This window comes from Terrapene carolina, unplaced genomic scaffold, assembly GCF_002925995.2.
Source record: "Terrapene carolina triunguis isolate 2854851 unplaced genomic scaffold, T_m_triunguis-2.0 Scaffold66, whole genome shotgun sequence".
Classification (NCBI taxonomy): domain Eukaryota; kingdom Metazoa; phylum Chordata; order Testudines; family Emydidae; genus Terrapene; species Terrapene triunguis.
The window spans coordinates 91,066,058-91,093,794 of record NW_020664417.1 but is presented as its reverse complement, the minus strand read 5'-3'; the positions used below and the strand labels follow the sequence as shown (position 1 = coordinate 91,093,794).

Here is a 27,737-nt window from a genome sequence, read left to right as displayed (position 1 = left end):
CCCCCCCCCCCCCCCCCCCCCCCCCCCCCCCCCCCCCCCCAGGATCCCACCCCCTATCCAACCCACCCTGCTCCCTGTCCCCTGACTGCCCCCACCCCTTATCCAACCCCCCTGGCCCTGGACCCCTTACCATGAGATGAGGGTCCTAGCCTCCCGCGGAGCCAAACACTGCCCCACAGAAGCACGCAGCCCCAGCTCCACAGGTGGGATGGGAGACAGAGGGGCTCAGGCCAGCTCCACACAGAGTGGGGTCAGGGCTTCAGCCCTGCAACTTTTGCCACTAGGGTGGCTGGAGCTCCCGAGACGGGGACTTCAACCCCACATCTTCTGCCAGGGTCCGGCTTCTCCTCCCTGCCCCAGTGTGGCTCCTCCACCCCTCCTCCCACTCCAGTGCAGCTCCTGCCGGGGTCCGGGCTTCTCCTCCACCCCCACTCCCTCCCCCCTCGTGGCTCCAGCCCCATCTGGGGCTTCTCTTCCCCCACCCCCGCATGGCTCCTGCCGGTATCTGGAGCTTCTCCCACTGCACCCAGCCCTAGCCTAGCTGGGCTCCCTTGGGTCACCTGCTGCCTGCTGTGGCCGGAGTGGAGCCTGGCTGGCAGGGAGCAGCCATACACGTGGACGCCATGGCCACCAGCCCAAGAGGTGCGGGGCAGCCCGAGGCAAGCAGGGGCTGGCTGTGCTGCTGCTGATAGCCCCGCACTCCCGCCCACACCTAACCCTAAGGCTTTTTTTGTGTGTGTGTGTATGTGTGTGGGAGACTCACTCAGCCCCTGCCGGAGCAGGGAGGCAGGAAGCAGTTGATTTGAGCCTGCCCGGCAAACAGCTGAGGAGGGGATGGGGGAGGAGCAGCCTTCCCAGCTGGAGCTCAGGGCATTAGGGTGTGCCGGGGCACACCCGGCACACCCCGTGCGCACACCTATGAATGACACCTCAATCTGGGACAGTTCCTCAGATTTGTCACCTAAAAAGAATGGCTCAGGTTTGGAAATCTCCCTCACATCCTCAGCCGTGAAGACCGATGCAAAGAATTCATTTAGTTTCTGGTCAATGGCCTTATCATCCTTGAGTGCTCCTTTAGCACCTCGATCGTCCAGTGGCCCCACTGGCTGTTTAGCAGGCTTCCTGCTTCTGATGTACTTAAAAAAAAATTGCTATTACTTTTTGAGTCTTTGGCTAGCTGTTCCTCAAATTCTTTTTTGGTCTTCCTAATTATATTTTTACACTTCATTTGCCGGTGTTTATGCTCCTTTCTATTTTCCTCACTAGGATTTAACTTTCACTTTTTAAAGGATGCCTTTTTGCCTCTCACTGCTTCTTTTACTTTGTCGTTTAGCCACGGTAGCACTTTTTTGGTTCTCTTGCTATGTTTTTTAATTTGGGTTATACATTTAAGTTGAGCCTCTTTTATGGTGTCTTTACAAAGTTTCCATGCAGCTTGCAGGGATTTCACTTTTTGCACTGTACCTTTTAATTTCTGTTTCACTAACTTCCTCATTTTTGTGTAGTTCCCCTTTCTGAAATTAAACTCTACAGTTTTCCCCGCAATCACAAGGGCTAGAAATCTACTTCTTTTGTTTCTAAGGAAAGCTGAAGTTGTTTTATTATCACATGATGCCCTGAGGTGGGGTTTCAAGAAAAACACCCTTTATTGTGAAATTCACAGTAAAATTGACAACACTGTTATATGACCAAGAACCAAAGCCGTAATCCTGGGTTTGAACCTGAGGAATAGATTTTGATCCCTCCGTTGTTTGCTTTTAACATCTGGACTGCGGGAGGCTTGGAGAATCTTTGTGTTAGATTTTGCTAAATTTGTGGAGACGGCCACCTGTGATCCTAATGACAGCCAGGCGAGAAAGTGCCCTGACAGTTTACAATACGAGGAACAAGAAGGGTCTTTTACTCAGAGCCTGTATACAGAGTTATAGCTTAAAAGACTGAAGATAACCAGATTTTAACCTGGGTTTAAGCCTGAATAGTGCTTTTGGGATATCCTAGCCTATCTCCTAGAACTGGAAGGGACCTTGAAAGGTTATTGAGTCCAGCCCCCTGCCTTCACTAGCAGGACCAAGTACTGTTTTTGCCCCAGACCCCTAAGGGGCCCTCTTAAGGACTGAACTCACAACCCTGGGTTTAGCAGGCCAATGCATATGTCTACACTGCAGGTGAGAGCATGCCTCCCAGCCCCGGTAGACAGACACATGCTAGCACTCCTCAAACTCACGCAAAAAATAACAATATGGACATTGTGGCACAGGCTAGCCACCAGAGTGTGGTCGGGGGGCCAGGCAGGCTTGGACTCAACCAGCCAGCTCATGCCACTACCTGTGCCTCAACATCCACACTGCTATTTTTAGCATGCTAATTCAAGCAGAGCTAGTGTATGTCTTTTCTAGCCCAGTTGGGACTCACACCTCCTGGCTGCTGTGTAGACGTACCCCTGGGGTCCTAGCCTGTCTTGCAGACTTTGTTCAAAAGGACTTTTGATGTCAATGCAAGTTGTTTTGTCTGAGTAAGGGACTCCTATAATGGGCACTTGAAATGTCACTTAAACAGTAGCAGCACATGCTTGAGGGGAGGGGGGCGGAGGAGCTATCCCATTTGCCTACATGAATTGTTAAATGAAAGCTGTTTCCTGCCTTCACTAAGAGCCTAATCCCGGTCCCACTGAAATCGATGGAAGCTTTTTCCACTAATTTGAAGCGGTGAAGGATCAGAGAATGGAACGGCTGTCGAGTACGTAAACTGTCATTTATTCAGAGGGCATTTTCCACGCAGCTGTGAGGGCTGCTACTAACTGGGGACTGAGCCTGAATTCGGAGAATGTAGACAAGCTGAGCAGCAAGCAGACACTGTCTCCTGTTAAGGTCAATACCAAGATTTATTACCTATGCATGGAGAGTATTTTTAATACCTAAAATCCCAGGTCTTGCATAGGTACAGGGAGATTTTTCCATGAGGGCACTAAAAGATATGGAAAATATTCACCCTGAAAGTGACACACACTGACTGTATGTATAGCAGATCCCCACTGATACACACACACACAGAGACACACAAGCCCTTGCTGCTCACTAAGGCTCTGTCAACACTATGACCAGCCGCAGAGGCATGGCTTAGCCCTGCTGAGTACAAGCCCACCTGAAAAGCAGTGGGTATGTGACTCCACTCCTGTACCGGTGCTACCATCACTACAATGCTATTTATACACACCCTAGCTGGATGAGAACTAACACGAGTATATGTACATGAGCCAGGGAATCGCATTCCCTCACTCGTTGTGTAGATGTAGCCTAAAGGTTTAACAGCAGGTGCTGTAGAAAGATCTCAGATTTCTGAATATATTGCTGGAGGTGTTCAGACCCCACAGTGATAAGTGTGGTACAAGTGGCCACAGATAGAGAATAGAGACAGGTAATTTACTAGTACACGATGAATTATTATAGTAAAGAATAAAAACGAAACAACAGTTTAATTTGCAGTGGTCTCCCAGCAGTTAGTAGGAGTTACGGGCTGCATGCAGCCCTTCCTCAGGTGAGTGGTTCCTGGTTGTACAAGTAGTCCCCTCGACTTCAATTAGGGCCTGATCCTGTAAACCTTTACTTGCGGGAGTAGTCCTAACAAAATCAAGTACAGGACTCCCATTGCAGGATCAAGCTTCTACTGATTTCAGTGATGCTACTTGCATGAGTGCAAAGTTGCAGGACTAGGTCCTTAAGGTAGTTCAGCTGTGCTTTGATTTAGAGAGAGGCTGATCATTGTGTGAATAAAGAAAGAGAACAGCAATCAAGGGGAAAAAATTCCCACTTACATGTAATCAGGAGCTATCAGCACCGTCACAAAATAAAACAGCCTGTCAAGGAAAACAGCCTAATACCTACAAGACACCCCACAAACTATTCTTCCAAGAACTCAGGTGAAGCTGAATAATAAACAAACACAAGTCACTATGCTTCTGCCCAAAAGACAAACAGCCTGTCATGTGAACTTCCCACAGAGAATAGACCCAATGCAGCCACCCACAAAGACCTAGCCAGGGGTTCTCACAACAACGTTTTTGGTGGCCTCAGAGTGCGGCCACCAACTCTTGCTGGTGGCCACTCAAGCAATTTTTCCTAAAATACTTAATTAACTTTATGAAAAACAAATAAATATGCACATATACATGTCCAATTCATAATAACTTATTTATGGAGGTTTTTTTTTGCAGACTCAATAATAAAAATAATGTACAGTCGTCTCTATTCTTTACTGGACCTAAACAGAATAGAAACACAAATAAGGTGCTTTGCATGTTCTTGTCTTTTTTTTATTGTTGTTTCTTTTGCTTTTTTGGTTGCATTTTTTTAGACTTGCTAGCTAGTAAGTCTGCTTCTGTGAAAAGCGATATCTGTAGGTTTGTTAATATCACTTTTCACAGCAGCCGACTTGTTAGCTAGATGGGAGGCAGCGAAAGTGATATTAACAAACATTCAAATATCACTTTTCCCAGCAGATTTACTCAGCCCTGGCAAGCTGGGGCACAAATTAAGCCTTGGATGGGGAGGTGAGTCGGGATGCATCAGGGCGATGGGGTGGGGTCAGCTCGGGGATGGAGTCCTGTGGCCGAGGGATGGAGCCTGCCGCAGTGCAGCCAAAGCCTGGAGCCCAAAGCCCCGCGGACAGAGCCAGTGGCAGGAGCCCATTGCTGTGCAGCCAGACCCTGCCATCCACCACCCCAGGGCTGAAGCCAGAAGCCTGAGTCCCACCGCCCCCGGGAAGGTGGGGAACTCACACCGGCTGTCTGCTCCTCTGGTGTTTGTGGCTCCAGAGGGGGGCAGGGCCCAACCCCTCCTGGCAGCCCCAGAGGAGGGGCCACTGCTTTGCCCCTTCCCCCAAAATCACTACCCAAGAAAAGCCCCTGGCGGCCGAAACGCTGACCTAGACCCTGTGTTTGTAACCAGGGAAACTTCCTTTTAACCTACCTGGGCTAGCTCTGGCCTACCCTGTCTTCTATTCCCTGGGCGGTAACCCCTATTGTCTGCTGCAATACAAATAGTGAAGAAGAAGCATCGCCCCTTGACTGAGAGCTGCTAACAAAGTCAGTGATGTACCTTGTTTTCACCTTCTTTTACAGCCAGCATCAGATCATCTTTGATCCCTTTCTGGCAGTGCTCACACGTGCAGTCAAAATAGTACTGCTTCTGCAACTGCTGCCTCCGCTCTTCGCTGACGTTGAGGAAATCGACATAGGAGACAGTCAGCTCTTCCCCAGGTGAGATCTTACCCAGCGCACGCAGCTCGATTCTGGTTTCAGACAAGAAGAGATGTGGAATTAGAAAGCGACATCTCAAGTCCAGGACACTGTTTGCAAAACGGAAAGGGACAATTTCCACTAAAGCTCCTGCCTCCGATAACCAAACTGTTATCTTAAAGGACCACTTTAACCCTTCGAATACTGAAGAAAATACACAGCTGTGCAGCACTTCAGCTATTCTAAATCACACTACAAAACGCCTCGTCCAAACCCTTCACCGCTTCTTGCACCTCTCTCTGTCCCAACCAGAAGTTCACTTGAAAGTAGTAAATGGCCTGAAATGTGATATTCAGATCTGGATCCACTTATATAGCTAGGGGCTGAATCTAAGATACAAACTTTTATTATGTTTAAGGGTAGTTGGATGTGGATCTTTGGTTCCAGGCCATTGCTGTGTTCTGGTTTACTGGGGAATCTCCTCAAATGAAGACACTGACACTAGATAGTACACAGCTACTACTAAAACTAGCCTTTCTGATCATGTCTGCACCCTGTGAATATTCACAAAGCACTGACTAAACTGCCTCCCCACCCCCACCCAGGCCATACTGGAACTCAGTGTAAAACGTGGGGTGGATTCCTGAAAGGTGGGAGAGACTCTTTGTTTTTTCCAAAGCCCTGGATCAGGAATCTGAAAGTGACTTTCATGTCCCTTCACCATCTCTACTCAAAGATTTAGCAAACCCTTCAGTGAAGATGGCCACGCTTCAAATGTGCAGTGAGGCCAATCTCACATGGGCTTCAGGTTTCCTAACAAAACTGTCCCATGTCTCTAACTGCCAGCATGTTACTATTGTCTTTACTGACCATACAGAAAATACCAATTGCTACTAAAGTACTCTGGTGAAAGCTACGGAATGATGCCACCCCACCCCCTTAAAGAGTCAGCACTTTGCATCTTGGTTTCATCCCCTAGCATGTGTTTAAAAGCCCTTGGATATTCAAAAGTCCACCACAGTTTGTTTCACTGGAGCAGGCCAAATTCTCCTCTGCTTTACACTGGTACAAGTCCACTGAAGTTAACGGGCTGCATTGGTGTGACTGAGAGGAGAATTGAGCCCAGCAGGGTTACTATCGAAGGTGGGGAAAGCTCCATCAAGTGACTGTAAATCAGGCCCTCGGAGATGGTTAAAAGTACTAGGTTGTTTATATATATATATATATATCCTTTATTCTACCCTTTTTGACCCTTCCCCCCATCCACCTACTAGCAACTCTGGCCATCCTTAGCACTAGATCACTACATTTTTGGGAACAGAGCCCCAGGGCTGTTCCTGCAATGCCAGTTAGTGGGCGAAATGTATTTGTGCATTGCTAAACATACTTACAGATCAGCAAAAGGGAGCTAGTCCAGTGACCGGATCTACAGTACATTTTACCGTGTTTTAATCTATCACCATGCTCCCAATCCTGCTATTACTCAGCTGGTTAGTTGCATGACCCATCACTGCCTTGAGAGCGGCAGTAACGACATTAGTTTGTAAACTGCAGAGCTAAATGGAGCAGCACACCAGACCTGAGTGGGAGGAAAGTGGGGCCATGGGAACTGAAACAATTCAAATAGTTATCCTCTTTTACTAAAGGTTTGAGCCCGTTCCTATTGAAGTCAATAGCAACATTCCCATTGACTTCAGCAGTACAGGGTAGGTCATATGAGAACTCCTGACTTTCATTTAAATAGTGGCACCTAATGCAAATACAGCCAAAAGCATACACGGGGAATTTTCAAGGGATGGAGCAGATATACTTCAGTGATTTTCATTACTGCATTTTTCCAAGAAGATTAAAATTTGCGCAAGATAACTATGTTTTTTGACCATAACTATGAAGTGGGATCTAGCCCACGAAAGCTTATGCCCAAGTAAATTTGTTAGTCTCTAAGGTGCCACAAGGACTCCTTGTTTTTTGTTGTTGTTTGGTTGGTTTTATGCAGGGGTTGCAATTTTGAATCTCTCAGCCATAAAATTCTAGGGCTGCTACCTAAGTTACTCATCCTGTGCGGCTGGCCCTGACCACCTGTTGGCATTAGATTATATCAGCAGGATATTTCGTACTAGACTCATCACTGAACATGCCATCAAAAAGGACAGCTATTAGTTATGTCACAAGAAAGTACTACATTTACACAGAGTAAGGTGCAACCAGCCGTGACTCTAAGGAGAAAATGCATAAGGTACAGTATCCATGGTGAAGATTTACATATATGCACATCCTTTTTCAGCCTTAGTGGGGCCTTAACTAAAGGCCAGTCATAAACTTGGAGAAACAAAATCAAGCTTTTGAACTCTGATAATGCCCCGGTAGTCCAAGCACAGTAGACGTTTAGGTATTTTTAACCAGCCAGCCGTACCATAGAAGGAACTGGCAAATTTTGGGGAAAAAAGTAGAAATACAAGGAATTGTTTGGAACTATACAGTTACAGGAACACTGTCTGCTTAATAAGGGCTCAAAACAGGGTTTTTACAAGACTTTAAGATCAACAAAACTGCTCCCACGACCTTCCCGTCTTCCTCCGAAATTCCAATGAACTTGCAGTGTTTGTAACCGGAACATTGCCCTATTGTGCTGACACAAAACAGCCAGAAAATGAAGTTGACCAGATATGATGTCTGTAAACAAACGTGAAACTCACTAGTCTATTTTCATGGAAATGCATTGAGAAAACAAACAACATTAATGGTGAAAATCATTTAAAAATATTTCAGTTCTAATTTATGACAATGAATTGCCTGCTTCTTTTGGATGCAGATCATATTGAAGTCAATGGAGCTATGCTGGTTTACATGTGTTGAGATTCTGGATGATATATGTTAAGACAACAGTGTCCCTTTAAACTAAACAGATTGCAAGATATCAAGTGCAATGAGGTAACCAGAGAATTTAAAAAAAAATACACCTTTAAAAATCCTTTTAAAACACCACACAGGAAAATATTTTGAACAGGTAACAGTGGCATCGTAAAAAGGCATAACAGGAACAACTGTAAAGGTAAAAATGGATGACATCTAAATCTCAGTGTATTGCCACTGTAGTCAGTGCATCCAGAGGGAACTGTTTGTTACAAAGAAACACAGAGTATTTAGTTTGTCAGTAATGCAATCACTTCTCATCTCATAATAAACCAGGTTTTATTGCAATTATTTGGGGCTGGGCAAGGTTAGCGAGGCCTTGCTGGACTTTCATGCTCTTTCTGTAGTTGAGAGAACAGGAGTGAAGAGTGCATGAAGGGAAATACTGAAGCAGGGCAGGGGAAGGAAGGAATGAGGAGACAGAGAGGGCATTAACAAGTGGCAGGTATGAGCATACTGAATAGTGTCAGCTTTTTTAAAAATCTACTATAAAATGCAGAGGTTACAAAGGGAGGCTTTGGGTTTAGTGGGGCTTTACACATGGGGGGGGGGGGGGGGGAAACATTTACATTCCGAGAATGGGGAGAGTGAAACTATCCACAAACCGAGGCAGCTTCAAGCCTCATCATTGTTGCTTGTGGCTTTTAGTTAACACAGGGTCAGAAGGGAAGGTCAAAGGGGAAGGATTATGCTTACAAGACCAACCCACCTCATCTGTGTGTGGAACATTGATCTTACAGCCTCATGACTGAAAGACAAAACAGACATCTGCAGTTTACACAGGTACACATACGACACAAGCAAAATGGAATCGGCACATACAGTATATGGAACAGTAGCTGCGCACGGTCTGGGGGACATACAGGGGTCCCAGGGACAGACACGTATCCGGTTGCAGGGTGGAGTCTGAAGCAACATAGCTCTCTGCTGTCACTATACAGCTGCTGTAACCGAATCGGCCACTGGTGGCCTGGGGCACTTTCAGCTGGCAGCTGTCCCGGCACTGTGACTTAAGGAGCATTCTGCACAAGACCGCATGTGAGTGTCAAGGGGGAATCAGCTCTGTCTGCAGTTAGTTTAGCCGTGGACAGGTGTTATCTGCTAGGAACTGGGCATATATGGACAACCTCAGTCACTGGATGAGAGAGACTCATGTTTTGCAACATTATGGAAAGAATGGATCTGATTTTTTTCCATAAATCATGAATCACTCCATTGACACCAATAGATATACACTGGCTTAAAACCAGCATGAAAGGAAAATCAGGCCCAGTTATTAGAAACATAGAAATGATCATATCTGATGAGCCCCATTAAAAATAATGGCAAAATATCCATTGACTGTCATGGGAGCAGGCCCCATTACCTATTACTGGTTTCAGAGGAAGACAAGAAACCACTATAATGCACCTGGCCAATTGCAAGAGGGGTGGAGAGTGTCCTTCCTGACTCCACCGAGTGGTAAGCAGATGTCCTGAACACGATATTTGTTCACATGTTTACCCACTTTGCAAGTCTTGGTAAATTCATTGGGGGGGGGGGGGGGAGGGGGGGAAACTGCATAGAGATCTGGAGAATACCAGTGTCTGGGACATTTTCTTTGAGAGGGGATTTGGGAGAGCAGTAACTAACCAGATAATAAATCATCTGTAAAGTCATGTTTTAAACCATCTTAAATGTATGATTTTTCCCTCCACATTTTCCAGGGAAGTTAATTCTGAAACTCAGCTGAAGCTGCCAGCTGCAGTGCCCCTTGGTTTGCCATATGAACACTTGTTTCCTAAGCACTGTACTGAGACCTCCAACTCACTCCACACAGGGCCCGGGAAATCTAGAGCTAAAATAGTAATAGGCCTCAGGACCCATGAGAAACAGCAATGTTCCAAGCAAAGGAGCAGATTCTAAGCTCAGACATGTGGTGGGCGTTGATGCGTGTCTATGTAACCAATTGCTAGTGTGCTCGCACATTGCTAGTGTGCTCGCACTTCCTCAGCACAGCCCAGAGTATGGGGACCCAGGAGACCTGTCTGTGGCAGAACCTCACTGACATCACAATACAGAGGGGCAGGCTCTGGCGAGCCCATGGAGTAGGTGCACTTCCCTGTGCCTTGCAGAGGCCAGCTCCAGAAGGAGTCCTTGCCCATGGCTGCACAGTCGGCATTTGGGAGCAAGGTGAGGGGAGACCACTGGAACAGCTGTCACATGGGTTCTTGGGCCATCGCTCCCAATGGAGAGGGATACAGGCAGTGTGGAAGCTAGTCCTACAGCTGTGGCTGGAATAGCAAGCATGGAGAAGCTCCACTGCCATCCTGGGAGCAGAGAGGAAAAGTTCCTGCAGCCCAGGCCCTGGGTAGATCTGCAGTGTGCAGCCCAGGTCTGTGCAGCCGTGTCATGTGGCAATGGCAAATAATCACAGAAGGAGTCACTTTCTTCTAACACTGAACAAGGACATTAATTAGGAGCAGGGAAATAGCATTGTCCTGAAATCTACTCTTTCCTTGTTTCCCTGGAGAGTTTCTGCCTCAGAACATCCCCAGCCCTCTTCCTGCCACAGATTAAAGAAACAATGCATGTACCCTCATTCACAGGGGAGGATTTGGGGTTTATGCATAGTAGCAGAGTCCTAAAGGGACAGGCCAGTGTTTGCCACGCATCTGAGATTAGAATGCAGCTCAAAATGTTCTCCATCTTTTAAAGGCAAACACTTGGCATGACAGATAGCACTGCAAGTAACCCAGGCCCAGTGTGCAGTGCCTATTGAAAGTGAACTGAAATGCCTTTTTAAAAAACATTCAGTAACAGAATGTGGGCATGGGCGTACATAACTGCCAAAGAGCCAAGATCAGATGTGAGAGTTGTTGATCTCATTACTTCGCTATCTATCTAGGTTCTTATAAGGTCCCATCACCATGACATAGGTCTGATCCAAAGCCCACTGAAGTTAATGGAAAGACTCCCATTGACTCCAAGAGTCTTTGGATCAGGCCCTATCTCCCCAAATCTGACAGTTACAAAGCAGTTTCCTGCTCTTTTCTCATTCCCCATTGGTGGACGTAGAAGCTTGACTGGTCGGTAGATGCCATGAGGGTTACAGTCCGATTCCTGGCACCCCTAAAGCTCCCAGTTTTGGTGCACGAGGAAGATAATTAAGGGGATACTGTTAGGTTGATTTAGGCCCAACATTTAGTTTTTGTGAAAACAGTATGTGACAAACCCTACGAACAATACAGCCATTCTGAGGTTTTCTTATTTTAATTAAAGTGACAGGAGTTTTTGCTCGGATTTATACACTGTGTGCCAGATCCCCAGCTAGCGTAACTCAGCATAGGTCAGTTTAAGTCAATGGAGCAATGCCCATTCACACCAGCTGAGGATCTGGCCTTCCTTGTATGTTAAAATCTGCGGGCATGATCTCAAGAGGTGCTGAACACACACACCCCTCCCATTGACTTGGCTGGACAAATGTTCTGGCAGCTGGCAACCTACCAGCCCTGTCCAACTGGAACTTTTCCATTGGAACTTGCACACTCCCTTTCAGTCTCAGCTATTATTTTTAGGTGACCTCCGGAGGAATTGTGGGTGCTCAGCACCATATTTACATGAGGGTCTCAGTTCACATACATCAGTCACAATTGATATTAAGGTTCCATTTATAAATGGTTCATTAAGGGTTAATAAATGATTACCAGATATTATAAGCATGCCAGACACATGAGTATTTTCTGTTATAGATGGTTACAAACTCATCAAGGTGGTTACAAGCCACAGTTATAAGCAACCTATTGACCTGGACTCTTATAACAATTGCTTTACCATAATCATCCATTCACTGTAAATTATTTATAAGTGGAACCTTAATATAAAGTGTAACCCATATGTCTTGTTACTATTTTACTCCATTTGAGCGTTATGGGGCTGATCCAAAACCCACTAAAATCAATTGAAACAATGGCTTCAATGGTTTGGACCTGGCCTTCTAGGCGTCTTTTGCATATTTGTTTTGTGCACCAAAAAACAATAACAACAACAACAACAACAAAAGACAGAAAAAGCAGCAGCCCTGCAGCTCACCATTAAGGGGTCTGGCTTTCCTGTGTCTAATATTTTGTTTTCCACAAACAAGCCAGAAAAAGAGGAAACCCAGGGATTTTCCCAAGGTGCACAACGTGAGGCTTGGGACCAAATCTGGAAAATGAGTCAAGCATTGGGGCAAACGTTAGAATGGAAATGGACTCACTTGCCGTTGTTGAATATGACGGTGCAGTTAGGCCAGCAGTCGTGGTTCACCAGGCAGAGATTGGGGAAGACGCCCACGCCGACAGCCTGCAGTCCCCTTTGGTCACTCAGGGTGAAGCCATTGCAGTTTATCTACTCCCCAAAACATAGGCAAAAAAAGTATTAGGGGAGGAGAATAATGGTGAAATCTTGGCCCTATTGAATTCAACGGGTGTTTTGCCATTGACTTAAATGAGCCCCAGATAGCACCCTAGATTTTGGAATATTTCCCACTGATTCTTCATAAAATGTGTATTTTCTGTGCTCCAGGCATAGGGGCGTGGCCTTCAAATTTTGGGAACAAGGGAGAGATACACACAAGGAGTGCTAGAAACAGCATCCTTTAGCCTGGACAAAGCACGAGAAAGTTCACAATGCAGAACTCGAGCAGACAGACTGCATGATCCAGTGAGCAGAGCGGAGCGAATACTGCAAAATACTGTCTGCTAATATTTATTCCCATTTGTAAATACTGTTGCTTTGAGTGTGTTCAAGCCCCTTTTGTGTTCACTTTCTGCAAATATTCCAGCAAACGTGTCGCGTGGGAAAAGGGACTTTTAAGCAATTTGTTCAGAACAGCCACAGGAAGCAAATTCCAAACGTGTGAGAGTACCTGTATCAACCTAATTCTACAGGCTACTCTCACCCAATCTGAGAACACCACAATGTCACGTGACCTCTGTATCCAAATAAAAATAACCCAGTTCGTAATGACTTTCGCCTGTCACATCCTGGCAACTCCCAAATGACCGACAAACTGAGAATTATTTGCAGTCATTATTCAGTGACTAATTTCAGTATCAAAAAACATAAGGTGTCCTAAGACAATTCACAGACAGAAAATGAGGGGAAATCCATCAAATGAACTGTTCACTAGGAAATAATTCACTCAACTACTATCTGTTTTATTTCCTTTCCTGGCCTCCCTGATCCTATCCTCCAGCCAAGGACCAGCAGAGTGTAGTCTAGCAGTTAGCAGAGGTGAGAGGGAGTCTGGACTCTGTTATTCCTGACACTGACCCAATGGAGCAGCACAGAGGGAGCAGAGACTGGCTGCATCCCCCTAGCTGGGGATTCCCCCAGCAGGCTGAGCGTCAGCATAGCCAATTCCTATGCAACCCTCCCATCGGCCCCCGGTGCAGGGAGAAGGAATCACTGGAGCACACTCTGTCCGTCTATCCTCAGCTGGTGATGGTTCTTTGGGACTGTTTACGTTACAGCATCCTCATGTCGACTCTCACCAGTACCAGGGCCAGGCAGAGAATCAGAGCCATAACTGGTACACTGAGGCCCACAGGCGCCGACTTTCTCATTTCCCCAGGGGTGCCCGACCCCTGCTCCGCCCCAGGCCCTGCCCCCACTCCACTCCTTCCCCCCAGGCCCCACCTTGCCCCACCTCTTCCTGTCCCTACCTCACCCCGCCTCTTCCTGCCCCTGCTCCGTCCCCACCCCACACCGCCCCTTCCCAGCCCCACTCTGCCGCCACCCCACCCCCTTCTGCCTCCTCCTCGGAGTGTGTCCACCCTTGCTCTGCCCCCTCCCTCCCAGTGCCTTCTGTCCGCCGCTGAACAGCTGATCCGCAGCAGATGGGAGGCGCTGGGAGGGAGAGGGAGGAGCTGATCGACAGGGCCACCGGTGGGTGCTGAGCAACCACTTTTTTTTTTCCATGGGTGCTCCAGCCCCAGAGCACCCACGGAGTCAGCGCCTATGCTGAGGCCTCCCTCTCTGCTACACCAAGCAGAACTCAGTTTACCACTGGGCAAGTCACTTGGACTCGCTGTGCCTCAATTCCCATTTACCGATGAGGAACTGAGGCAGAGACTAAATGACTTGCCCAAGGTCACATAGGAATTCTGGTACTGGGGGAAACTCCTCACTGTTTCAGAGGGGTAGCTTTGTTAGTCTGTATCAGCAAAAACAATGAGGAGTCCTTGTGGCACCTTAGAGACTAACAAATTTATTTGGGAATAAGTTTTCATGGGCTAAAACCCACTTCATCAGATGTATGGAGTGAAAAATACAGTAAGCAGTATATATATCACTGCACATGAAAAGATGGGAGTTGCCTTACCAAGTGGGGGGTCAATGCTAATGAGACCAATTCAATCAAGGTGGAAGTGGCCTGTTTCCAACAGTTGACAAGAAGGGGTGAATGTCAACAGAGGGAAAGTAGTCCACCTTGATTGAATTGGCCTTGTTAGCATTACAAAAAGTAATTGGGTAAGTGGGTTTTAGCCCACGAAAGCTTATGCCCAAATAATTTTTTTAGTCTCTAAGGTGCCACAAGGACTCCTCGTGGTTTTTCCTCACTGTTTGTAAGGGGTCGGGAGAGCCTTAGTGAAAAGTGCAAACTACTTTACTGGGAAGTATTGTTCTGTCCACACCTAACATCTTATGCATATGCATGAGGGTTTCAACCCTCTTTTCCTTATCTGTACATCCACACCCTGTGAATACTGGGGAGCCCCATTTTACATAGGTTGTTTCTTAGGTCCTCTTATTCTCATAGCAGCTACACACAACATGTACCCTGCAGTCAGGACAGAACATTCCATGATTTTACAATCAGGTGTCTCATGATCTTGGACATCAGCTTGCAGTTTATTGCAATCTAGGTTTCCATAACGTTAACTATTGGCACATCTTTTTCAGTAGTCTTGTGGCCTTACTGACATAGGGTTATTCCTACGTCATCCACTCATGTCAAGTGTTCTTAAGTCTATGGCCTAGTTTGTCTAAGCAAAAATCTGACAGGCCTCAGTCTGTAGGTTTGCATTCCAGCCATGCTTTACTTATGTATCTAATACACACTCATCACTCCTAAATACTTGTCAATCTTATACTTCTATAATCCTGCAACTTAAGTCTATTTAGCATACATTGATTATATTTGCAACAGCATATGCATTGACCATAACGCCACATAGCACAATGATAAATGGATGATAAAATCAACTAATTGGCTACAGAGGTCAGTGGCAGAAGGCTCATTTTCAACCTTCTTTGTGAACTCAGCATAGCCCTTGTCCCTGGGCATTATAAATAGCTCTCGCTTTGTTCTCCCAGGAGGCTGACATACCACTCCGAATATATGAGAGATGTACTGCATGCCAAACTGCTGGCTCTGGGGGGGCCAGAAATTGAGGAAACTCTCCACGTCGGCTCTCAGCTCTTTCTTCTCCTCTTCTCCGAAGTTCTCCACGTGGTTCTGCAAGTCATCGATGGAGACCAAGCAGCCCTCCGTAAGGCCACCTCCCTCTCGCTCTATCCTCCACATGATGCGGGCTGCCAGCCTGGCCAATACAGAAGCGTGTTAGGAAACTCCAGTGTGCTAGTGCAATCCACAGACAATCAAACCCAGGCCCAGCAAGGTGGCAGGGACCGAATGGAGGCTATCACACTGCACTAGGGCAAAGCAGGGGTGGGATTTGGCCTTGATGAATTTCTCATCTGGAATTAGTTTAATCAGTGGCTCCTGGCTCCCTTTGCAGGTAGCTACCAATACAACTGAACATGCCCTTCAAAGCACTGAAGGAAAACAATGCAGCGTCTTAAAGGAGAAAAGTGACGAGAATTTTCTGTTGTTCGTGTCCTCTCTCTAGTTGTGTAAAGTAAAGCACGAAACTCTTAAACCAGGGAGTTCGGTAATTTTTTTCATTTTTAAAACATGGTATGAAATGTATTAACTTGTGGCTCTAATTACCGTGCTTACCTGGTCATCCGAGCACCTCACACTCTTTAATGTATATATCCTCCACGGGCAGGGAGTGGGTGCTATTACCCCCATTTTACAAACGGGGAACTGAAATAGACTAAGGCTTGGTCCACACTGGGGCGGGGGATCGATCTAGGAAACGCAACTTCAGCTACGAGAATAGCGTAGCTGAAGTCGACGTTTCCTAGATCGAACTAAGTTTACTTACTGCGGGTCCATGCGACGCAGGCAAGCTCCCCCGTCGACAGCGCTTCCTCCTCTCGTCAAGCAGGAGTTCCGCAGTCGACGGGGGAGCACTTCTGGGATCGATTTATCGCGGCTCATCTGGACACGATAAATCGATCCCAGAAGATCGATCTCTACCCGCCGAATCAGGCGGGTAGTGTGGACCTAGCCTAAGTGACTTGTCCAAGATCACAGAGAAAGTCTATGGCAGAGCGGGGAATTGAACTTAGGTCTCCAGCCATCACTCTAACCACTAGTCAATCCTTCCTCTACAGAGTCAGAGCTGAGAAATGGCACCTTCTTATTCACCACACCCACTCTCCACTCTATGTGTACCCTCTGGGACTCCAGCACCACTCCTGGCAGCATGGAAGGCCTGACAGAGCTCCCACAGCTAGTGGCTGCCTAGTGGACCCCCATGAAGGGGGGTCCCCCTGTGGAGTGGAGCCATCGAAGGATAATGCACCCTGAGCTCCACAGGCCCCGTGGGTGGACGATGTGCACAGTGCAACTGTTAACATGTTAGTTTAAAAGTGGCAATGCGGTCTCCATCCTTCCTCTGCTTGTCCTGCAGGCTGAACACCCACACTGGTGGTTGGCAACACACACTCCAATGCCAGCGCCGTCTGAGTGATTGCTAGCCCCTGGAGCTACGTGTGCCACTAGCTAACAATACCTTTCAGTCTCATGTATCACAAAGGGGTATTTTTATACAGAGGCTATTAATAGCTAGCCTGATAAGTGAAGGAACTCTACAGTGAGGCACAGACTAAACCCAGGGAAAGCAGATGGCAATTCCATGTCCTAGCGAAAGCCAACCTGCCTTTTAACTTCTCATTTTAAGGGGGGATTAACTTGCTTCTCTGCAGAAATGTTTGTTATTTTCTGGATGGCGAGCGCTGTCTGTCAACTTTGCTGTTGGAAGGAACGGCTTTTAGACCTACCTTCCTTAGAGCTACCAGCAGATTCCCCGATTTATTTGGAGTGAGCAAGTGAAAGGCCAAAGCTATTTCCAGCTCTCCTCACCGCTCTAAGCTGTCTGTCCCCGCAACTCCAAACATTCAGTAGCTTCCCAAGCAATGAATGGATTTTCCTCTCCTCTGCTGCGTTATTTATACACGGCTGGAAGTGTACACAGCACTGTTCAGTAGGTGATTGGGGTTGGACAAATAGCAGGTCCTTGCCCCAAAGAGCATGTATGGGTACACCAGTGTGACACAATACAAAACAAACACAGAGTGGCATACGGTCAGGGTCAGATGGTACTACAGGTCCATCTCCCAAGAGGCCCTAGGTCTCAGAGGCCCCCAAAGCCCTTCCAAGCAATGGCAGATCACACGCAGAGTCCAGGGCCCAATAGAACTTCAAGCCACAGTTCCATCAGGGGAGGCCCGACTGCTGGAGAAAAGTGAGGACAGGGATTCAGGTGGGGTCAGGCTGGACTCAGTTGCCCGGTGTTTGAATACAGTGTGCTTCTGTGACAGTCGCCCTCTTGGCCAACACAACAGGGGCCTCCACAGCTACAATCACGAGCTGCTACAGTTTGAGCTAGAGCCCAGCGCCCAAGCTGGGGGCTGTAACAACTCATATCCTCCTTGAATTAGTGGGTTATACTACAGCATTACGTTACCCGAGACACCCTGTAAGGCCCAGCATGTTTGCGTGCTGAATTCAAACACCGGGGGCAGCGAATGGCAGGTGGGCAGTGCAGGTGGCAGGCCAAGAACTGAGAGTCACAGCAGAGGTAAGGGAGAAAAGGGACTCTCCCCATCCTATCCCTCTGAGTGATGCAGTACACAGAGCATAACCCCTTCCCGGAGCGTCTTCAGAAACCCCTTCTGTCTCCTTTCCCTGGAGGCCCTCGCCTGCCGGCTGACACACTGTGCGCGGTCAGTACAGCAATGCAAAGCACACTCAGCCGTGTGCAGCTCTGATGGCTCAGCTCCTTCTAGGGACGAGTGAGGAAATGGTTTGAGAGGGGAAGGAGCCTGACTCTTTCGTTGTGTTGCATTCTCCTCCACTGTGTATTGTAGATGGACCGTTAGCCGCCCATAATCCTCACCATGCTGAATGCCACCGCCATTCAGACCTTCCCAGAGACAGCAGGGATGGAGACTGTAAGTCTCCTGGGGCAGGGACGGTCTATGTTTGTACAGCGCCCAGCACAATGGGGTTCTGGTCCAGGATGAGGGCTTCTGGGCGCTAGCACAATACAAATAATAAATAATAATAACTCTGATCTGCCTGCTCCAAAAAGCACAGGCCCCTACCACTTGAACTAAAAGAGAATCCCCTATTGCTCTTTCCAGTGTAGAATCTAAGACACACAAGTGAGCAGTTCTAATTCCATACACTAGAGCAGTGGTCACCAACTGGTCGATCGCGATCGACTGGTCAATCCTAGAGACTCTCCCAGTTGATCGCGATCTCCGGTGGTGCAGCGGGGCTGACCACTGCCACTAAGGCAGGCTCCCTGCCTGCCCCGGCCCCACACCGCTCCCGGAAGTGGCCAGCATGCCCCCGCAGCCCCGGGGGGCAGAGGGGCAGGGGTCTCCATGCGCTGTCCTGCCTGCAAGCACTGCCCCCGCAGCTCCCATTGGCTGGGAACGGGGAACTGTGACCAATGGGAGCTGCAGGGTGGTGCCTGTAGAGAGGGGCAGCGCGCGGAGCCACGTGCCCCCCGCCCAGGGCAACCAAAAAAAAAAAAAAAAACCGGGGCGGCCAGAATGGCAAAGCAAGAAAAAAAAAAAGACCTGTGTCGCGGCCAGAGCCAGGGCGCAGGGGAACTCCCTGCGCTGCAGATGTGCCCCGGCTAGCGAAGGGAGCAGGGGGGAAAGAGAGAGAAGGGGAGCGGCCAGGGCTTCAGCAGGGCGCTGCCACGCGGCCCCGCTGCCTGCCGGGAGGGCTCTGCGCTGCTCCGGTCGGCTGGGAGGGAAGGACGCGGGCTGCCCTGCCGGGCTTGCTGCAGGGCGCTCCCGTTCTCCGCGCCGCCGCCCCCTACAGGGCAGCTGGAGCAGAACACCACCGAAAAAAAAAAAGCGGCCGTGCCGCCCCAGGATTGGGCGGAATGCCGCCTCCTTCAAGCTGCCACCCCAAGCACTAGCTTGCTCGGCTGGTGCCTGGAGCCGGCCCTGCCCCCGCCTGCCCACCCAGGGACCACAGGGGCACGTTGGCCCCTTACGGGAGCAGCATGGGGCCAAGGCAGGCAGGGACCCTGCCTTAGCCTTGCTGCACTACCGCCCGGGAGCTGCCCGAGATAAGTGCCCCCGGCGGGATGCCACACCCCAACCCCCAGCCCTGAGCCCCCTCTCAGAGCCAGCACCCCATACCCCCTCCTGCACCCCGAACCCCCTCCAACACCCCAAAGCCCTGCCCCAGCCCTGAGCCCCCTCCCAGAGTCAGCACCCCAAACCCCTTCCTGCACCCCAATCCCCTGCCCTAGCCCTAACCCCCTCCCAGAGCCCACACCCTGTACCCCCTCCTGCCCAGAGGCCACTCCTGCACCCAAACTCCCTCCCAGAGTTTGCACCCCTCACCCCCTCCTGCACCCCAACCCCCTGCCCCAGGCTCTGCCCTGAGCCCCCTCCCACACTGTGAACCCCTCGGCCCCTGCCCAGAGCCCACACCCCCTTTGGAATCCCAACCCCCTGCCCCAGCCCAGTGAAAGTGAGTGAGGGTGTGGGAGAGCGAGACACGGGGGGGGGGGGGGGGGGGATGGAGTGAATGGGGTGGGGCTTCGGGGAAGGGGCGGGGCCTCGGGGAAGGGGCAGGGTAGATCCTGGGTTGCCCTTAAATTCAAAAAGTGATCTTGGGCGTAAAAAGGTTGGAGACCACTGCACTCCCACTTTTTTCCTACCTTAAGGGAAAGCGACAGGTAGGGAGGGGTGGAGAGGAGTGAGCACAGAAGAGAAGCCCCCCCTCAAGCCTACATTTTTCAGGCCTACTCAGGAACCAGACCAAAATCATCACCCTTGCCCTCTCACCTGATGTTTTCGTTGGGCGCTTTCCCATGCGCCTTGATGGCAGAGCATTCATGTTTGTGGTTCAGCCAGGCGTCCTTCTGGCAGGTTCGATCACAGTAGTGGGCAAACTTACACTGACCACAGCGGTGGAGCTTCTCCTGCCTTTTAAAGCAGGTGTGGCAGACCAGATGAGTGAGGCTAAAAAGACAAAAGGAGACGGCAGTCAGCACCCAGGAAAAGTCCATCGGATCCCGATCCAAACTTCCCAGCTGGCCCCAGGCTCCATGGAGATGTTCCCAGGGAGGATAGCCTAGGTCCCAGCTGTGACGTTGCATTCCATATGTTTTATGGAAATATGCTTATGAGTGTGAATATGAGGTAACTGGAATATGCTTTATGCAAAAGGTCTCTTGTAAGGGCTCATTACAAAGCTTATAACCTACTGAATATATTCATCCTATTTGTATGAATATATCATTCTTGTATCTGAAACTTTGAATATGAAGTATAACGCTGAGGTCCTATTGTAATTATGCAAAGTGTGGGCCATTAATGGTGGTTTAGAATCTTGATGGCTCATATTGACTAGGACAATTGGTTGTAAATGGTTTATTTACCTGCAAGTCTTCCTGTGTATCTGTGGGCCAGCCCAGGGGTAATGAAGAATGAGGTCTTACAGTGGCATCTGACCATATAGAAGGAGGGGTGGGGACCCAGAGAGACAAAAGATTCCCGCCTTCTGCCAAAACTATAAAAGGGGGTGCAGCAGGACAAAGGGTCCCTGTCATGAGAATATCCCTGTTTACCACCTAAGATGTCTGCTGGAACTAACAAGGACTGTACCAGGGGAAAGGATTGGGCCCAGACTAGGAAGGAGTCTAGTCTGTGAAAGAAGCTTATTGGAACATCTCTGGGGGTGAGATATTACCTATAATCAGTTTTTTAATGTATTAGGCTTAGACTTGCATGTTTTGTTTTATTTTGCTTAGTGACTTACTTTGTTCTGTCTGTTATTACTTGAAACCACTTAAAGCCTACTTTTTATACTTAATAAAATCACTTTTGTTTATTAATATACCCAGAGTAAGTGATTAATACCTGGGGGAGCAAACAGCTGTGCATATCTCTCTATCAGTGTTATAGAGGGCAGACAATTTATGAGTTTACCCTGTATAAGCTTTATACAGAGTAAAACGGATTTATTTGGGTTTTTGGATCGAATTGGGGGTTGGGTGTCTGGGTGCTGGAGACAGGTAACCTGCTGAGCTGTTTTTAGTTAAAGTCTGCAGCTTTGGGGGCGTGGCCCGGACTCTGGGTCTGTGTTGCAGCAGGCTAGCATGTCTGGCTCAACAAAGCAGGGTTCTGGAGTCCCAAGCTGGCAGGGAAAACAGGCTCAGAGGTAATTTCAGCACATCAGGTGACAGTCCCAAGGGGGTCTCTGTGACCGAACCCATCACACCAACCCCATGAGGTCATCACACCGAATAAACTGAATAATACTGAGCAATATATTCCACATGCCTATCGGGAAGGAAGGATAAACATTTCAAGCAAAGTGCAGTTAATATCAATGTCTTTGCCAAGTGCTGTTGCCTCTTTCCTGGGCTATAAGTATGAGAGAGCTTTTTTGTTTAAAAGAGGGAACAAATGGATGCATTCTCCAGTCCGCCAAGCTTCCTGTCTCCAGCATATGCACTCCTGGTTCGTATCATCATTGCTAAAGGGACACGGTTTTCCCGGTAGGCCCTTGTTAAAACATTAGCTGCCTGTCCACTGAGAATTTGCCCTAAAAATTCATTTAGTGAGTATTTAGAGGGGTAGCCATGTTTGTCTGTATCAGCAAAAACAACGAGGCGTCCTTGTGGCTTTATAGCACACAAAAGCTTATGCCCAAATAAATGTGTTAGTCTCTAAGGTGCCACAAGGACGCCTCGTTGTTTTAGTGAGTCTGTCACTCAACAGAACCAGAAAAAAACTGCCACAGTCAGTGCAGAGGACCTGATCCTGACCTCTTTACACTGGTGTAACTCGAGGGTAACTCCTCTGAATTCAATAGATTAAACTGAGCTCAAACCTGCGTGAGAGCCCAGCTGCCAAGCTCTCTGTGGCTCCACGGGGGACATTTCTCACAGGCGAGAGAGAAGCACTAATTTTCACCCCCCCCCCCCATGCAATGGCAGGGGTGGGACAGGCAGGCCTAAATCCCTCAGTGCACTGGGAGCAAAGAGGAGTGGGAGGCGGGAGGCAAGAACTCCCCCCCTCACCCTCTCCCACGCAGGGGCAGGGCCCCCCAGGGGGGGGGGCAAGTGGGGCAATTTGCCCCAGGCCCCGGGCCCCACAGGGGCCCCCACGAGAATATAGTATTCTATAGTATTGCAACTTTTTTTTATGGAAGGGGTCCCCGGAATTGCTTTGCCGCAGTCCCCCTGAATCCTCTGGGCAGCCCTGCGCAGGGGCGGCTCTAGCTTTTTTGCCACCCCAAGCACGGCAGGCAGGCCGCCTTCGGCAGCTTGCCTGCGGGAGGCCCCGGGTCCCGCGGATTCAGCGGCATGCCTGCGGGAGGTCCACCCATCCCGCGGCTTCAGCGTACCTACCGCCGAATTGCCGCCGAATCCACGGGACCAGCGGACCTCCCGCAGGCACGCCACTGAAGGCTGCCTGACTGCCACCCTCGCAGAGACCGGCAGGGCGCCCCCCGCGGTTTGCCGCCCCAGGCACGCGCTTGGAGTGCTGGTGCCTGGATCCGCCGCTGCTCCCACGAAGCAGGTAAAGACACTCACACACTCACCAATGTTCCCGAATTTTTTTTCCCTGTTTGTCAAATGAATAGCTGCCAAGCTGAGGTTTAAAACCTAGGAGTGCTGCCCCAGCCAGTCCCCCCGCCCCCCATACTTATTTTCTCTCCCTTATTCCCTCTCCTTCCTCCCTCTCCACTGACTCACCCTCCCTCAGCCATGAATTCATGAGAGTGATTACTATGATTCTTCACATCTCCCATAAAGGACTGCAGCTAGCAAATCCATCTTGACAGACAGGAGTGCTTGCTTTGTCCACTGGGACATTTCTGTCACTTTCACACACCCCAGCAATGCACATCATGGAGCTCCCTGGCTTGCTCTCCACAAGATGGTCCCCAAAGACCCCAGCCAGAGCTGTTCCATCTTCCACATTACTTGGGAAGGTCCTGATTTTGGGCACCCCCTTGGGGATACCAGTTTCTATCTCCCATTTTCATTGAGAGTTTAGGGTTTCCACCTCCAGTGCTTAATTTATAATGAAAGAGGTGCCAGGGCTCACACAATTTTTTTACTTTCATAACTGACTATGAAGTGCCAAGCCTAGAGGTGCCAGGGCTCAGCCCTGGCACAAATTAAGACCTGGTCATCTCTGAGGTACAAAAAAGGGGACATTTAGGGTGATCCTGGGACCATAAAACAGGACAGAGTTTACTGAGCACCCTTACAGATTTCTGAGGAGAGCTACCTCAAAAAAGGGGACAATTCTGGGAAAAACCTGTACAGGTAGCAACTCTACTGGAAGGGCTGAGAAGCTCTGTGTGTGTGTGACAAACAGACACATAGGATTTCTCCGGGACATAACCACAAATAACTTGCCGAGGGCATAAACCACCCATAACCTACCCACCACCATAGAGACATGGCAAGAGCACTGGATAGCAATAAATCACCTGGAGATATTTGTAACAAGACGGCTAGTGTTGATACGCGTCACTGCCTTCTAATGGATGGCTTTAGCTCTGCTTCACCTGTTAGGTATGTAAGCTGTCTCACAGAAATCAAAGGGGCCACTCATATGCTTAAAGTTAGCTCATGTACCTTGCTGAATCGGGGCCTGTCCGAGTAAAGTGCACACTCTTAGGACAATCCATGGGAACGGTACTGCTTGTTACCATACGACTGAGTACCATTGTTTACAAAGCATTTACCATGTTCTCTCTGCAACTAATCCTTGTCACAATTGTAGCTCCCTCCATCTACCTGGCTACTGTTTACCGCATCATTTTCCTTTCCTCTAAGAGCCTGTCTAACTCCCGGAAAAACAGGTTTGTGACTGTTAGAGTGCATTGCAGACATGATCCTCTAGATAAAGAAATATTAGGAGCCTGAAAGTTTCCAGAACACAGGTCGGATTGGGAAATAAGGAAAATGTCATAGAAACCTTATTGACTGTTCCACCTGAAACATAGCATATAACTTATGGTGTGGGAATAGAAAAAACAAATGCACTTTTTTAATGCAGATCACCCTGCATCTGGCAGGAATTTAAAACATTAAAGCACTAATTAAAAAAAAAGTCTGTAATGTAAAGTGGGTACAGCACCAAGTAGGTAAAACAGGAATGTCCTCTCTGCCATGGTGCTGACAATACATAGTAGTAGACATTGAACACAAGCTTAGGGACAGCCGGAGGAAGGATCCAGTGGTTCAGGTCCTAGCCTGGGACTTTAGAGACATGGGTTCATTTCTCTGTCCTGCCACAGACCCCCTGCATTACCCTGGGTAAATCATCTAGGGTACATCTACGCTGCAGCCGGGTGCGTGATGTGCAGTTACCTGCGCTAGCTTTCATCTCGCTAGCTTGCTAAAAATAGCAGTGAGGATGCTGCAGCGTGAGCTGCACAAGGGAATACATGCCTGGAGGGGGGAGGGGTAGCAGTTCACACTGCTGTGTCCTCACTGCTGTGTCCTCACTGCTACTTTCAGTGAGCTACTAGATTAAAGAAGTTTGGGTACCTGTATCCAAGTTGCTATTCACTGCCCTGGCTGCAGTGTAGACGTACCCTAAGGAGAGGTCTACATTGTAATCAGAGCACGCATAGACATGCCTGAGCTAGTTTTGATCTAGCTAGCCAAATAACAATAGTAGGGAAGCTGCGGTGTAGTGCCCTACATCAAAGAGGTGTTGTGAGGATAAATAAATATATTAACAGTTGTGAGGTGCTCTCATTCTACCATAGATAGTTTGGTTCATACACAGGGGAGTTTGGAACCTAAACTGACTCCTGTACAAGGGAATCCCCAAGTGTCCCCTCTTCAATACATCGGGCTGCTTTCCAATGGTTCATACCCATCATTGATTTAGGTCTTTGATTTTAGACTGGAGATATTGCCCTGATTACAACCACAAGTGTAGCCGTACCTCTATTTGCACAGATGAGATTACTTCTGCTCAAAACCGGAGTAAGCTCTACTAGTGCAAATAGCAGCCTTGTCTGTCTACACTGGGGCTTAAACTAGCACTTGATTCATTACTACTAACACCCTGTTTTGGTCATTAATACTGGTGTCCTGGCTACATTTGGCTACTATTACTGTGTCCACCTAAAATCTACCTGCGTTCAGGAGTTTTGCACTTTCATAGAATTCGTCTGTATTCTCTGCCCTCAGCTGTTGTTTAGTGTTGCCTATACACTGTTAAACAGCTGCCACATTCCATCCCAAAGGCTGGTAGCAGGTACTTCAATGGCTGGCAACTAATGACTGAAATCTATGCAGCCGCCAGTCTAGAAAAGGCTTCACTGCACTGGTGACGGGGTGCTGTTTAAAAAACTGATAATATGAAGAAAGTCAATTAAACAAGTTCTACCAACACAGATTTTTTCATCCCCAAATGCTTTATACACTTTATGCACTAGGGGCCTAATCCTTCAAACTCATATTCATGTTATGATTAATGAACTTGTCTCCATTATTACTTTTTTGTGTAGTGCACCTTTAAACAGAGAGAAGACGCCCCTCCACATACACACAGCTGCAGGGGTAGCTGCCATTGGGCATTCAGATGCAGCCTGCTCCAGAGGAAACACTCTCTGTTCTCTCCCATGAAGTCTTTAATTTTGTTATCTCTTGTTTTAGTTATTCTCTTAATGCAAAATAAAGATCATTCAGATGGAAAGTGTGTGGTTGGTCTTTGTGTACGAAAAACTATAACACATGGGAATGGTCTTTAATCCCAATAGTGGCCCCATAATTGACTCCAGCTGGACTATTTGCATGAGGCAGTACTGTCATGCTGTCTGGTGTGGTTCACAACTGTGAGTGCCTACCTCCAGGCAGACTGTCAGAAAACAGGGAAGACACCCCAAGCTGGGGGTATGTTCTATAATTAGATTTCCCCAAGCCAGTAACAAATGTGAACTCTTGGATCACTGTACCAGTCTTACCAGGGAGTCACAGACAGTTCCCTTAGACTCTCCAGTATATCTTGCCAACCAGACAAACTGGACTTTGTGATAAAAGGTCACTTACACCAAAAATCACACCACATCAGGATGCTCCCAGTCCCAAGAGACCGGTCACTAACCCTAGATCAATTGGTACTCCAGATCTTACACCAAAGACAACGCTGGCAGCCAATTCTATAGTAAACTAACTAAAGGTTTATTAGCTAACGAAGTGAGTATTATTGAGAGGTTAAAGCAGGTAAACTATATGCACAGGTGAGTCATGGTTTGTAATTTCAAATGGTGGCAGTGATGTAATAAACTGCCAGTTTCCCAAATGTCTTTCAGAGTACCCAGATTATCTGTTGGGATCTCCGCTTTGCATATAGTACATTTCTCTGTAAGAGTCCAGACAGTCCAGAGATCCTGCCTTGAATCCATACTTATAGTGTCTTCTCTCAGAAAACAAGCTGACAGGGTCACTACCCACATGGGCTTTTCCTTTGATGACAGAGAGTGAGGAACTCATTTAGAGTCTTTGACCTCTGATCATTCACACAATGACCTCTTGCTTTGAAATTAGCACTTTTCTGTTAAATTTCTTCATTTGCATTCCACAAGGCCTCTTCCTGTTTGATGGGTTATTTAGTTATGGGATATTAACAATGTAAATGTTTGCTAATATAGTATAACAGGATACAGATAAGTGAAAATAATGCACCTAGTTTTCATGAAGTTTAAACACCAAATGCACTCTTCTACATTTAACAATTACTTTGATCTATAGGGCTGGTCCACACTAACCCCCCACTTCGAACTAAGATATGCAACTTCAGCTACGTGAATAACATAGCTGAAGTCGAAGTACCTTAGTTCGAACTTACCGCGGGTCCAGACGCGGCAGGCAGGCTCCCCCGTCAACTGCGCGTACTCCTCTCGCGGAGCAGGAGTACCGGCGTCGACGGCGAGCACTTCCGGGATCGATCTGGGATCGATTTATCGCGTCTAGACAAGACGCGATAAATCGATCCCAGAAGATTGATTGCTTACCGCCGGACCCGGAGGTAAGTATAGACGTACCCTTATACACAAGTGAATTAACCGGGGGCTTCAGCATGAGCTGGCACCTGGTCCGCCAGCATCACAAGTACCACTCATGGTAAGGATTTGCAGGATCAGGTCCTATATATGTAATGATTGAAATGTTGCCTTATACTGACTTGACTGTGC

General features: G+C 48.2%; 1 protein-coding gene across 2 annotated transcripts in view; it reads right to left on the bottom strand.

Moving 5' to 3' along the window:
• Positions 1–27,737, bottom strand: part of SMYD1 (SET and MYND domain containing 1) — a 45,089-nt gene that overhangs the window by 8,977 nt on the left and 8,375 nt on the right. The window contains exons 2-6 of one of the 2 annotated variants that reach the window (XM_024217739.1): positions 20,345–20,521; positions 15,501–15,714; positions 12,384–12,514; positions 8,856–8,894; positions 5,094–5,286 (exon numbers count right to left, since the gene is read on the bottom strand). In XM_024217739.1, the coding sequence (XP_024073507.1) occupies positions 5,094–5,286; positions 8,856–8,894; positions 12,384–12,514; positions 15,501–15,714; positions 20,345–20,521 (754 nt within the window). The remainder of the gene's footprint in view (positions 1–5,093; positions 5,287–8,855; positions 8,895–12,383; positions 12,515–15,500; positions 15,715–20,344; positions 20,522–27,737) is intronic. The other variant, XM_024217740.1, reaches the window with a different exon arrangement.